Genomic DNA, 14,847 nt, shown 5'->3' on the forward strand with positions numbered 1-14,847 from the left:
ATACTGCAGTGGCCTGCTTCGAAGTAGCCACAGGAGTAACTATATTCCCAAGAGTCGAAGTTTCATTATTGCTGGGAGGAGGCGAATTAGAAGTTTCATCTGCATCTTCATGTTCAGAGATAGTGTCTTCGCTCTCGATTGGTTGGTTGACTATGTTGCCACTATTTGAATTTTGTGGGATCTCTTCCATGTCTCCATCTTGATGGGTAAGTGGAGAAGAGTCATTCGAATGACTTTCCTCAGCACGCACAGGGGGGACGATGGTTGCGATAGGTTAAGCATCTTCGAGGATTTCAGAAAGGATAGTAGATTTACGATGAGGGACACCTGTTATGTAAATCAAAGTTTGTTAAGACAAGAAACCATCAAAGAGTTGTTTGCCAATCAAAGAGACAAATGCATACCTTGAAGATTGCCAAGATCAATGTTGAGGTTTGAAGTGTTGAGATCAGAGGTAGCGGTGCCCACGTCATCCTGTATCGACAAGGTAAGAGATAAACTTGGTTGTCGAAGTTAAGATTAAAAGGTGATTATGTGATAAGGTCCAAGTACCTTGGTTGGGACGTTATCTGGGCTCGAGTTATGGCTTTCCACAATGGGAATAACACAAGTGACCTTTAAAGGTGATTCATCAGAAGATATCTTATCACTCGATGAAGTAAGTTTCGATGTTCAAGATTCCTTCTCTTTAGCTGAAGGAATTGTAGCCTTCTGTCTTTTCATCGCTGCTTGTCTGGTACGAGGAGGAGATTTATATTCATCATCTGAAACATTGGTGGGAGAAACTTTCCGCTTTGAAGGGGTCGGAGGCTTCGAACTCTGGAAATGCACAGTAATTCAAGTAAGCAATATTCATAAAATTACACAAGTCAGAATGTAAGGTATGAATATACTGTGATCTTTTTGCCAGTAGTGACGGAGTCACTCCCACTTGTCTTGGTGCTTTTCGAAGCTCCAGCGCCTTTCTGTGCAGGGGCTTCCTTGATACTTTTCTTTCGAGTAACGGCTGTGAACAAGATAGGAATCAGTATTTCAATAAAGAAGGAAAAGTTAGTCGAAGGATTGTCTAAACCCAATCCTTCAGGTATTGGAGTAAAGACACGAACGTGCTCAAGACCTATATGAAGATGTCCTTTGAAAGTATCCAGGGTATGCTTAGTTGGGACCACTCGTTCAGTGCGTTTTTTAGATTGTTTCTGAAGGATTTTAATGGCATTCCCACACACAAACCAGTCTGGAAAAGGAGGACTTAGAGCCACACCAAAATCAGCACTGGGTAGTGGAGGGAATTTTGGAGGATTAAGTTCAAAAGCCACTTCATAACGTAGTTCAGGTCGAACATACATGGGCAATTTCAACTTATCCAGTTTAACAGAAAACTTTTCACGTAAAGTGACCGCAGCTTCACGAACGGTCCGACTAAGGTCATCAGGCTTGTAGATAGTTTCAAAGAATTTTTGAAAGGCTTGGATTTCTTTAATATGATTTGAAGTACCTTTATGGAAGTTAGCCTGCACATCAGCAAAAGCTTCAGTTAGTTCTTGAGTAAGGCTCTCAGCATCGAAGATTTGCGTAGTATAGTAATCTGTCCACCATTGATGAAAATCTATGGTAGAATAAAAAGCAGGTTCGAAAGAGACGGGAGAGAGAGTGGTGATGCCAACATATTTGGAGATTTTAGACTCATATTCATCTTCCGCTAGATGCAAAGTGTGTAGGCACATGTGATTCCTTTTGTCATACATACACTTTGGTTTCAGTTGAACCAATCCAAATTGTCTCGATACCAAATTTGGTTGGTAACAAAGAAGACAGCAATGACTTTTGGGAGATCGAAGTCGGTGATATAACAGTTTTAGGGTAAGGAAAGCTTCCCAGATAACCATGGATTCGGCTTGTTGATCTGGAGACGTTGCTGGAAATTCTCGAGTAAACCACTCAGGACCCACTTTCCTTTGCACAAATGGAGCCATGGAGGGGTTAAATTGATACCGTTTGGCGAACATCATCATGTATGCTAAGAAGGTTTCACGAAGTTTACCAGTTTCTTCTTTTGGGGTCAGGAGAGCCAATCTGGTTCCTTCTAGCGTTCGATTTTTTATGTCCGGATTTTCTTCATTTACAATACCTTTGTATGGGAGATAAGCTTCGAAGGTGGCATTGAGCCACAACTGCAATAACCAGAAGGGACCAGCAAAGAGAAGAGATCATGTTTTGTAATTCTTAAAAAGGTCTGTTGCTTCACCAAGATTCTCATAAAGAAATCCTAGAATTAATTGGCTTAAGTTTAACTTTTTCCCAGCATTTATTTGGTTAGCCATACAGAGATATCTCTTTGCTACTTGAATAGACCTAGAACAAAAAACGCATCTCGAAAGCCAGAGTGCTAGAAATACAATGTGTTCTTCATCAGTGACTTCTGTGGCCGTATGGACATGATATCTTTGGATAAAAGCAGTATAAGTGATTGTTGCTTCATTAAAGTGGATGGTGTCAGTATCCATGAAATTGGGATCGAAGGTTTCTCCAGTTGGTCGAAGCCCTGTGATAGCAGCTACGTCGAAAAGAGTAGGGGTAACCATTCCACGTGGAAGGTGGAAAGTATTGTGAGAAGCGTCCCAGAAATGAACTGATGCTACTAGCATGGTTTGGTTATATTCTAAACTTGTTTTGGATAACTGGATTAGGTCATAAATCCTTAGTTGTTTCCAAAAGGAAGCCTTTTGTTTTTCCACTTTAGTTAGTCAAGCGTAATACAGGTCGGGATCTTTTGCTAAAGGGATTGACCTAAAGACTTTCACGAAATTGGTTACATAGTTTAACCTAATTTTTTCTAAGGTCATAGTGGCTTCAACCAGAGTGCAATCTGCATTGTCAGTGTTAGCTAAGATTGGGTGGCCATCTTCATCTATTTTATTCTTGCTAACCAAGGTCCTAGTTTTGTAATAAGCAGGGAAAAATTTACCCAGAGAGGGGTTATTTCCTCCAGGTAAAGGACCCATAAAGGCATGAATTTTCCCACAAAGTTCAAAAGGAATGATTACCTGAGAAGCGTAGATAGCACGAATTTCTGCGGCGTTTGGGTCTGGAATGTGTTGTTGATTCCCTATTTGTGTAGGATTTTGAAGCTTCTGAATAGGTTGAAGAACATATGAAGTTGAAGAAGACGCCATAGATGAGATTGCTTTAAGAACTGGGTTAAACGAAACCAAAGGGTTATTTCTTTTGTGATGATGGGAGGAGAATAGAAGTGAAGGTTATGTGAGGGTAAAAGTTCAAGTATTTAAAGGTTTAACGGAAACCCTTTCAAATCTTTTGGGTAAAAGTCAAAAGACACGCGGAAGGCGTTGATTTAATCCAACGGCGGTCGAACAATTGTTAGCCTTACTCCTAATATATAGGAGTAATGATCATAAAGTAATGACAGAACGTGGGAATGTGAGTTCTGAGAAGACGTTTTTGAAAATGACAAGACGTTTTGAAAGTGGAGTCATAAATGATTATGACGTTAGTCAGTTGTCTTGGAACTCTAAAAAGTGAGTAAAACGAAATCTCGTCATAACAAGAAACGCCTATTTCTCTTGTTTTCGAAACAGGCATTTATTGGGGGAAATTTGTTGGCTGGAGATTTCGTTTAGAGAAAATATTCTTTGAAGAGTTAGAATTCGAAGAAAGATGGTTACTGATGACCATCTCTGAGATTAAAAATGGCTACTGATGGCCATGTTTCGAGGATGTTGTTTAAGTTGGAGCGAAGATGGTTAGAATCGGAGCTAATTCGAAGTGAATTATCTTTAAGACTTAAACGTTTTGCAAAATACGAAGGATACTGAAGCTTAACGTGTTTTCGTGGCATTCTCGGTTTTGATCACGTTGCCACGTATCGAAAGAGGATTCAGGCGGGAGGGTTTGAATTTCGAAGTAGTCTGTGTAACCGAACGAGGACATATGGCATCCCAGGGATTCTTGTAAGCAACGTGGCATCAGATTAGTGTAGGACCGTTAGGGTTGAAATTAGTATAAATAAGGGTCTTAATATTAGGATTCCGTGTGTTCATTTTGTACAAATCACTCACAAATCACTCAAGTATCAAGTGTTTAGAGAACGAGTTCGCTGAGAAATGTACGTATGACCAACACCATTTTAAATACATTTGTATCTTTCTTTATTCAAGTATCTTTTCAATTCCTTTATCTTTTTCGTTTAACTTTCATTTCGAAGCATTTTTACATTTCTGCATTTAACATTCTTGTACGTTATATTCTTGCACTTTACATTTCTGCATTTAACATTCTTGTTCGTTATATTCTTGCACTTTACATTTCTGCATTTAACATTCTTGTACGTTATATTCTTGCACTTTACATTTCTGCATTTAACATTCTTGTACGTTATATTCTTGCACTATACATTTCTGCAATTTACACGCTTTTGTTTATGCTTTCTTTGTCGAAGGTTACATTAACATGTATAACGAGTGTTGTTTCACATGAATAGTCATACGATCATATTACAAACAAGTTTTTCGAAGCCAGAACAAACAAACATGAACCAAATCATATCAAAAGACAATTGTTTGACTATGTCCTAGGATCAATCTAGTCAATCCTGCGAGTAACCAAAGTATATTTTATAGTTTGGAGGACTAGCGGTTGTTTACCGGAAATCACCGTAAACACATGCCAAGTTTGGAAATGAAGTTATTGAATTTATTTGTAGCCAAAGGTTTTGCAGGGAAATCGAACATGTCTTGTTGAACATTCTCTCTTACTAGATGACAATCAATCACAACGTGTTTTGTCCTTTCATGAAAGACAAGATTCGATGCTATGTGCAATGCACTTTGATTGTCATAATACAAAACAAGTGGCTTGTAACATGTGATGCGTAGGTCTCGTAGAATGTAGAGAAGGAAGACCAACTCACGTGTAGTTGATCCAAGTGTTCTATATTCTGCTTCAGAGTACCAATAAAGAAATAATTTTTTATTATGGATTTCCTAGAACCAATGCATCTGACACAATATGCATCAGAGTACCATAGATTTTGCATGTTAGAAGATCTAGGGAACAATCTGTCAGAATTTTGCTTCAAATATCTGATGACTCTGTGCAATTAAGTAGGATTTTAGAGGAATTGACTTAATTGTTGTGTTGCAATAGTTATGTCTGGACTTGTATTATTTCGGTACAACTATATATCAATGAGTCTTCTATATGAGTTGACATCTTTAAAGGGTTCGCTTCCATCTTGACTTAATTTTGTTGAAGAATTTAAAGGTGTAGCAGCAAGTAAACTTGTATCATTTAACAAATCTAGAGAACACTTTCTTTGTGAGGTGACAATTTTCTCCTTTAAATTTGCCTCCTCAAGGCCAAAGAAGTATTTTAGGATTCCTAAGTCCTTGAGTTTGAAGTTGTTTTGAGGAATGCTCTTGATATTGTCAAATTTATATAGAGATGTCCCTTTTAGTATAACATCATTAACATATATAATCAAGACTATGATATGATCTTCCTTAAAAGAATGAACATTGAATAATCTGAATTTGATTAAATGTAACCAAACTTGAGAAGCACAGAAGTGAGTTTCTCATACCACTTCCTACTTGTTTGTTTTAATCCTTAAAGACTTTCAACTAGCATGCATGCTTGGTTTAGCATGGTGCATTTAATTCGTTGAGGAGCACTCATATACACGTCCTTGTCTAAATCTACATGCAAAAAAACATTATTCACATCTAACTGATACAAATGCCAATTTTTATGGATGCCTCTGCAAGTAAGACTCTGATAGTGGATAGTTTTGTCATTGGTGAAAATGTATCAAAGAAATTAAATCTCCCATTGGTGAAAATCTCTTTATTGTTGATGTCTAAGACCTTGCATGAAGCCCGAGAAGACACATTTCCTACATCTATGATCAAGTTTGGTTCTATGAGAATGAAGTGTTGTTGCATATACTAAAGTTACAAAGAGTTATAAAATATGCAAATCAGGCTCTTCATTAAACAAAAGGTAATTAGGTGATTTGTTTTCTAAAATAGAACTGAGAATTCTGTTCATAAAGAAAATTGCATGATTGACATCATAAGACTAGAAATTTGGGAAGTGTTAGCTTAAAAAAACAGAGATCTTAATATGTTTAAAATATATTGGTGTTTTCTTTCGACCCTCCCGTTTTTTGAGGAGACTCAACGCAATTAGTTTGGTGTAAAATGCCTTTAAAGAAATAAAAATTTGGCATGATAAACTCAACGTCATTGTCACTTCTTATGACTTTAACAATAGAGTTGTGTTTCACTTCCATTGTTTTAATAAAATTAAGAATATTTTGCCTAATTTCAGCTTTGGTTTTCGTTAAAATGATCCAAATATGTTTACTAAAATCATCTACATCTGTTAAAAAATAGGAATGGTCATAATAAGACTTAATTGCTAAGGGACTCAAACATCAAAATGAACAACTGAAATTATAAGGAAGTTTTTCATGCGTAGCAAAATGACATACATCACATACAGTATTTCGATCAACGATAACAAAAGGAAAAATAGTGTATAACGATTGCATTCTAGTAAGAGATAAATGGCCTAATTTAACATGGCATAAGGCAATATTTGACAATGTACAAACAGAAGAATTGTTTATGCTAGAGGCATCTTCATACTTGTCCTTTAAAATTAGATAATATAGGCCTTCAAACTTTTCATCCAAACCAATTATCTTCATAGATTATTGATCCTTAATGAAAGACTTGGTATCATTAAGCCTATTTATGAAAATCTTTATAAATCATGGCACTACCGCATGGTTTAAAAAAGCTACAAATAATAGCTTTAGAAAATTGCAGTGAGAAGCTCTTGGTCTTGAGCAGGGCCGGCCCTGTGGGGTGCAAAGAGTGCTCCCGCACAGGGCCTCCGATATTTTAGGGCCTCAAATTTCAAAAATGGGCTTAATATAAATTTTAATATATAATATATACCTTTAATTCCATTTTATCTCATATGTTGTTGTCTAGTAGAGCGGCGGTAGCTAAGCAGATTTTGAAGTTATAGGTTCCGTGTTCGATTCCTAATTTTTTCATTTTAGGTATATTTTCTATTTCTTTAAAAAAACACTACCGCATAGTTTAATATTAATGTATTCTACAACATAGTTTAATATAGTTTAATATTAATGTATTAAAGTAAATCTTATCTCTCAGCCTAGAACCTAAATAAAATGACTTTTATTTTTTTAAAAATTTAATGGTATAATTAACTTAATCAATTTTTTCTTTCATTATTATATTTTATAGATGTATGAAAATTTTAAAAATATTTATATTTTATATTATTCAGAATCAACATATTAATAAATTTGGAATAGTAATTGTGAAACTTAAAAATTTGTAATTTTACAATTAAATAAAACTTTTCGTTATTAATATTGGAGAAATTGATTAAAGAATTATTTCCTTTCATTGAATAATATAAATTTTTCTATAAACCGAAGATGGTAAGGGTAGAAAAATATGAAAAATCTAAACTTCGATGAGTCAAATTTCTATAAAATATTTCTATATCATTTTTTTGTTTTTATATATTGAATTTTATTTACAATTTAAACAAAATAAGATTTTTTTTAATTTGTTGTGATTTATCTATTAAAGGGTTAATTTTAAAATAGAACGGGGCCTCCAAATTGTTTGGGCCGGCCCTTGAGGAAGCGTTGGATGACTTTGCTTCCAAACACACTATAAAGCTTACTTAGTATTTTAAATTTTGGCATAATTTGATATGGAAATTAAATTGAGAAAAAAAATCAGGTATGTAAAGAACATATGTTATGAAAAAAATTATGAGAAAACATAATTGTATTAAGTGTATGATTGATTTCATTATATAAATGAAATCAAGAAATTGAAGAACAAATATAATTACTGGCTCTTGAATTTATGTTTCAAGAGTAGTTATAAATCATAAAAACAAATATGATCATCTATAAATGATTGTGATGTATTGATGGTGTAAATTTGTTTACATTGACCGTACATACTAATTAATCTATTTATATAACAGAATAGATCTTGAATCACCAGATCCAACATCAACAAATCAAATCTTAAAAAAAAAACACCAAAAACAACACAATCAAAACCTACCTCCAAACCAAAACAAACACTCGATCAACTCATATTTAATTTTTCTAAATGACTTAACAATATATTTTTGGAAAACATGTCTTATGCCTTGATCCTTTTTAACATTTTAACAATATTAATTTAATATATCAAACTTGATTTAAAACATTGAAATATTATATGTATCACTCACATTTATTATTCCTCACTCTATATTCATAATACATTATATGAACAATAATAAAATTAATTTAATTAAATTATTATTACTTTTTGTAATTCTGCTTAGGTTAACTTTGTTATACATGGTCGGTTTCAAGTCCGAATAAAAAAAGAAGGTTGTGTTAGGTTTTCAACAGCCAACGTAAAAACTTTGTCGAGTCTCTATGGCATGGATCATGTAGGTAGCGTGGCAAGAGGTTTTAAGAATGTGCATGAGGGGTTTGGTCTAGGGGGTGAATATGGAGGGCAAATTCATCATGGAGTTTTCGTCGGTTTTGGATCTTATTATAGCAAATACATGATTTAGGAAAATCTATGAACATTTTATCACATATAAAAGCGGGGTGACATGTTCTCAGATAGATTTTTTTCTTATTAAAAAGTCTGATAGGAAGATTTGCTTGGACTGTAAATTTATTCCGGGAGAGAGTTTGATTATTCATCATAGAATTTTGGCTACGGATGTAAGAATTAGAGGGAGAGAAAAGATTAAAAAAAATCATATGGTAGTGTCGCGGATCAAATGGTGGCATTTGAAGGGTAAAAAACAAGGAATTTTCCAACATTGGATTTTGAAGGAAGGGTTTGGACAAGCACGAGGAAATGTAAATGATATGCGGAACAAGATAGCTCAAAAGATTAGAAAAATGGCTAAAGAGACGTTGGGCTAGTCAAGAGGTTTTGGACCTAGGGGTAAAGAATTATGGTGGTGGAATGAAAGTGTCCAGAATAAAGTTAAAGTGAAAAAGAATTGTTTAAAGAGTGGTCTATGGGTAAAAAAATTGAAACTTGGGGAAAGTACAAGAAAGTTAAGAATGAGACCAAGAAGGCAGTGAGCGAAGTAAGTGTTTCTAACTTAGAGGTGAAAGTTAGAGACTATATTATCTATCAAGTCACATGATTTAAACATTTTGAATCCGTAATACAGAATGATGGATAAATAGAAGGGGATGTAAACCATCAAATTCAAGCTGGATGGTAGAAATGAAGAAAAGCATTGAGTGTTTTATGTGATGCAAAGGTACCACTCAAGCTGAAGGGAAAGTTTTATCGGACTACGGTAAGACCTACAATTTTGTACGAGACAAAATGTTGGACGGTTAAGAATGAACAAGGGAATAAAGTAAGTGTAGCAGAGATGAAGATGTTACAGTGGATGTGTGGGTAAGACTTGACAAAATAAAATAAGAAATGAAATTATTAGAGAGTATGTTAGGGTAGCACCTATAGTATAGAAGATGGTGGAAAATAAACTTAGGTGGTTTGAACATGTAGAGAAAAGACATGTAGATTATGTAGTAAGAAGATTAGACCAGGTGGAGAGAAGGCAAATAATCCGAAGATGAAGAAGACATAGAACGACTATAAGACCATCTCCAATGGTGCAACTCATTTTTGAGTTCTTTATGGGTCTCACCAGCCATATCATCTCAAAATAATTTATTTAATTTTTATTTTATTGGTGTAATTCTAATGGGTCCCACAACTTTACCTCATAAATTAATTTGATTGGGTACCACAATTTTTTACTAGTTGCATTGCAATGCAACTGTACTATGACATGGCAAATTGTTTAAATATTTAATTATTATATTGATGTCCAGTTGGAGAACTCAAAGGGAAATACTACCATTGGAGATGCTCTAAGAAAAGTTATTAAGAAAGACCTCGAGATTAATTAATTAAATAGAAACATAGTCTTTGATAGAACTTTATGACAAAAGTTGATTCATGTAGCCGATCTCACTTAATGGAATAAGATTTAGTTGTTGTAGTATTACTTTCTCTTATAAAACAACTTATTTAATGGACTAATTCACACATTAAAAAATAAATAAATAAAACAGAGAGAAGAATGTTTTTATTTAAAATTGAGATATATTAGTCATTTTGAAATCAGTTTTTTTAATATAAATATTTCAGTTATTTTTGGAACGGTGACTAATACAAATATAATATGACCCCTTAAAGAGACATAAGGAAAGTGTTAAGAAATATTATAGATTTTAATTTTAACAAAATTATCAGAAACATTACTACAACGAAACAAATTCCGTAATTAAGCAACTACTATTGGATGGAGATTGCCAATATATAATCCAAGAAAGGAAACAATACATTATGTATAAACTTTGGATGGCGACAAAGACGCTATCAGAATGTAACTGCCAGAAATTGCCAGGAAACTCTTGCAAATATCACATGCTCAACTAACATCATCAACATTTTAAGCATGATTAATACTCCATAATTCATTAATCTTTTTTTTTTTTATCTTTACAATTATAATTTTTAAGCACTGTCAATAGTTAGTAAGGATGATTTTTAGAGTGAATAATAAAGAAAGAAGAAAAAGGTAATTGATTTAAATCAATAAACAGAATCTTAGTTCAGATGGCAATTTTCCACTTTTTCTCAGATGAACAACTTTACTCAGCATATAAATATAATCATGATCGTGTGCCTAACACAAATTATCAAATACATCAATTTTTTCTCCATACACAGCCTTACCCAAGAAAACCTTGAGCTTTCAATTTGGAAACAAAACATCACTATAAAAGAAAACAGATCATCATAAATCAATGTCTTGCTGAATAGGAGAGTCAGCACTGCCAATTTCGGTGTTGCATTTACAAGTAAAGGAAAACCAAAGAATTATTATATATCACGAGAACTTACAGCACAAGTTGACACATCAAAACATAACACCCCACAACAAAATTACAATATAATGAAGGGAGTTCCTACATCATGCGCTGAAATCAGCTAAGTCAAACTCCAGTCAACCGAGACTTGGTAAAACACCACTTAAGTAACATCATCAGTAAGGAAGATTCTATCTGCTGTTCTTCGTATATATGCATTAGCACCATGATGGAATTAATAGAATCTTTCACTTAAGCAGCAAGAACTATGATCACTATGAGAAGCACAATCCCAAATATCACCAAAAGCAAGCATGCCTTCAAATCAAACAAAACCAAAAAATTAGCAATGAAAATTACACAATTGTTTGAAAGGATAAAAAAGGTATAACCAATAATCAAGACGGTGAACAAGAACAATCAAAACCACTACCCCCCAAGAGTTACCAATAACCACGACATATGCGAACATATAACAATGCTTCATAAAACAATAGGCCAGCTATATTTATCTAAACTGGAGTCTTTGCCATTCCAATTTCCCAAAACTATGACCCATGCACACCAACCGTATAACAAGTTCAACTTCTCGTGTTTACAAGACTTCAATAAAGTAAACCCTACAAAACCGGGATATGGAAATCCTTATTGTATTTGTCTCTTACGTCAATCATCTTAGATTATACCTACTCCTCGGGAGGTGCCAATGCCATGAGGTCCCAAATACATAAACTCATGGCATGGAAGAAAAGATTTGCAGAAAGTGATAAATTGCAATAAGAAACATATATATTACCAGAGATGAGTTTGATCTTTGTGTTTTTGAAGCTTTTGCAAGTTGAGTTTTTGCTTGTGCGGTTGCAGCATGCGAATTCTCAATGTTGGAACCAATATCATCTAAAAAAAAAATCAGTGATATCAGATAACATGAATAAGTACATAAAATAAACGAATAAAGCAATTAAAAGATACAAAAACGAAAGAAGAAATAAGTTACCAATCATGGTTCCTTGTTCATGGACAAGCACAGCGAGATCTTTGAAAATTTCATTAACTTCACCAATTTGCTGCTGTATTTCTTGAATGCCTTGCTCTCTTTCCTCAATGATTGCCTCATTGAAGGCAATCTCATTATCTAGGAATAAAACCTCCTGCCTGTAGCATGAACAATTAGAGAGTGAGGTGTACTAAAATAATGCAATTTGTTGAATTGAAAAGTATATTTTCTGATTACACAGATGAAAGCTTAGTTGTAACATAGGACAATTTTGTCATTGATTGTGCACCATAAACATATCTATGAACAGAGAAATGAAAGCTTTTGGTATCAACTCTTTTTAGCATTATAATGCTTTGCAAATGAATATGTGAGGTATTGCAACAGGTTAAATAAGAAGAAAATCCTTTTTTGCTAAATAATGGACATTAGCTTTCAATCAAATTTTAGAAAAAGATAGTATTAATTAACTCATGTTGCAATGCAATAATTTTGAGAAAAAGAATAAGTTAATCAGTGTATATCGTGAATAATATGAGAAATAACCTCCTGGATTCGACAAGAAGGGCACGCTGTTCTGGTGTCTTATCAGAGCCAATATCCATTTCACTGGCAGTATAGCTGCAAGTCAGAAAGTAAAGTCCATGTTAAAACCATTGTGTGCAAAAGTCATCAAAATTTATAACAACGGACCACCAATTGCGACTAAAGAAGCAAAATTATCACAGCATAAAACCAATTGCAGATAAATTGAACTAGTATTTTATAAGATACTCATTATTGTTCAGAAGCAGTTCGCATTTGATATTAGCCACATAACAATAAACAGAGGGACGCAATCTAATAATTGATAAATCACCTAGAAGGAAGCATTGCTTGTGGAACAAAAGGAGTGTAAGCTGTTTCCTTCTCCGCTGAAAGCCGTTGTGCCTTCTGAAACTCTTTCAAGACTGCTTGAAAATCTTTCGCGAGTTTAGCATCTGCTATTTTCTTGCTTGCCTTCAAACACAAGAAATAAGGTAACAGACATTAAGGTCACAACACCCTAAAATACAATATAAAATATACAGCATAAACTATAATAATGTCCCCATTGATCACACCTTTTTGCATTTTAAAAAAATTAATTATAATAACTTTTTGCAGTGTTCGTTAAAGAACGATCCAAAACGATTGTGAGATTGCGTATTTTGTAGCGTGGAGAGCAAAGAACTCCAGTGAAATAAATCAATAAATATCTGTGCAAGTGTGTGTACGCATGCATTTCAGAAGTTGATCTATAGACATTCTGAGACCAAATAAATTGCTCTGGATATAGAGATAGTGAATGGCACAATATAAAGATCCAAACTTACATTAACTTCAGCATGGTGATCAATGTCACTAGCCTGTTTAAGCTTAGCTGAAGTATCCTTCACCAACTGCCCAATATGTTGTCTGGTCTTGTGACTGCAAGTTGAAAAAGCCTAACATGGTAAGAGCCTACAGGTAAAACTAACATGAGGATTTTGACGTGGACAATGTTTAAAGATGGATTGGAATGTGGAGCAGTTTGCAAGCCAAGAAAAAATTATCAGTTTCCCAACGACCCTTGGCTATTTTATCTACTTTAAAAGCATTAGCCAAGCATCCAGAAAGAACGGGTGGCATAAAAAAATGACCTATAACCGAAAGCAAAGGTAGTAGTTCTAAATTACTAATACCATGTAAACATAAAATATGACTTTCTTAGAATAAAGGTCATCTCATACCACCACACAAAAAAAAAAAAAAACTCAGAAATGCAATAGGAAGATGTATTGTTAACTCATACATTGCATAAACAACAATGATTCACTAAAACAACTCGATAAATTTCAATTTACATAAAAACAAAAAGAGTCAGTGTAAAATTAACTCAAAAAGAAAAACCTCCCTCACCGACTATCCACACTGTTCAAATAACTACAGTAAACCAAACCAAACCAATCAAAACTAAAATAACAAAACCATATCTCAATCTCAATAACTCGAACCCAATCTTCGAAACAGAAGTCAGTAATCGAACTGCTCACCAATCCAATTTGGCAAACCTAAATCCAAACTCAAATTCCAAAAAATTCCTAATTACTCCGAATCCTAAAACCACATTCCGAAATCCATCACATCTATAATTCCCTACACTTCTACCACAACTCACACTAACCCTAATTCGAATCCATCTAGTAATCCCTTTCGTTTTATACCTAATCCCCTCTTTAGTCATCATCAATTACGAAATTCTCTCTCTCTAAGGATTCCAAAACCTATACAGTAAAATTCCATAAAAATCAACCGATGCAGATATATAAACAACGCTAAATCATCAAAACTAACCCCAATTTCAGCTCAATCCTCGTCAAAAAAAATTCATTAAAAAAAGCAAATTCAATTCAACAATTCAACATAGAAACGTAGAGATGAAGAAAAACTAACAGCTTTTCACGGAGGTCAGGGGTATCTTTGGGTGTTCCAACGGTATTAACGAGTCTCTGAAAAGTGGAAACGGCAGTATTGATCTGAAAAATACCGGCAGCCACGGCCTGCGTCGGGTCTTGCTTTCCGTTGATCGGTCCACGTCTGAACGGGCGGCCAGATTCGATGTCCTGGAAGCTCATAATTCTCTCGGATTGATTTTTAATTTTCCTCTTTAATAATCCGTTTTCGATCGATGATGATCCTAACTTTCTCGAGAAAATTAGGGAGAATAATTTTCTGAGAAAGGGGAAGGAGAGAGAGAGAATGAAAATCTGTGAGTTTGTTGAATTAGGGTTGGGAGAGAAGAGAAGGGAGATTTGGAATGCGTGATTCGGTGAGGTGGTTTGTTTAGCGAGTTTTT

General features: G+C 34.3%; 1 protein-coding gene across 1 annotated transcript; it reads right to left on the bottom strand.

Moving 5' to 3' along the window:
- Positions 1 to 10,897: 10,897 nt before the first annotated feature.
- LOC131620564 (syntaxin-22-like) lies at positions 10,898 to 14,847 on the bottom strand. Its single transcript, XM_058891688.1, has 7 exons — positions 14,445 to 14,847; positions 13,346 to 13,439; positions 12,850 to 12,989; positions 12,537 to 12,611; positions 11,991 to 12,148; positions 11,790 to 11,890; positions 10,898 to 11,311 (listed from the first exon to the last, which is right to left on the bottom strand). The coding sequence occupies exons 1-7, from the start codon at positions 14,624 to 14,626 to the stop codon at positions 11,246 to 11,248; spliced, it is 816 nt and encodes a 271-aa protein (XP_058747671.1). The 5' UTR covers positions 14,627 to 14,847; the 3' UTR covers positions 10,898 to 11,245.

The sequence above is a fragment of the Vicia villosa genome, linkage group LG7 (assembly GCF_029867415.1).
Source record: "Vicia villosa cultivar HV-30 ecotype Madison, WI linkage group LG7, Vvil1.0, whole genome shotgun sequence".
In the NCBI taxonomy this organism is placed as follows: Eukaryota; Viridiplantae; Streptophyta; class Magnoliopsida; order Fabales; family Fabaceae; genus Vicia; species Vicia villosa.

Coding starts and splice junctions, on each gene's coding strand:
- LOC131620564 (XM_058891688.1), bottom strand. CDS start 14,626: ATGAGCTTCCAGGACATCGAATCTGGCCGCCCGTTCAGACGTGGACCG. Junction 13,440..14,444: donor CCTGACCTCCGTGAAAAGCT/GTTAGTTTTTCT, acceptor TTCAACTTGCAG/TCACAAGACCAGACAACATA. Junction 12,612..12,849: donor CAAGCAATGCTTCCTTCTAG/GTGATTTATCAA, acceptor TCTGACTTGCAG/CTATACTGCCAGTGAAATGG.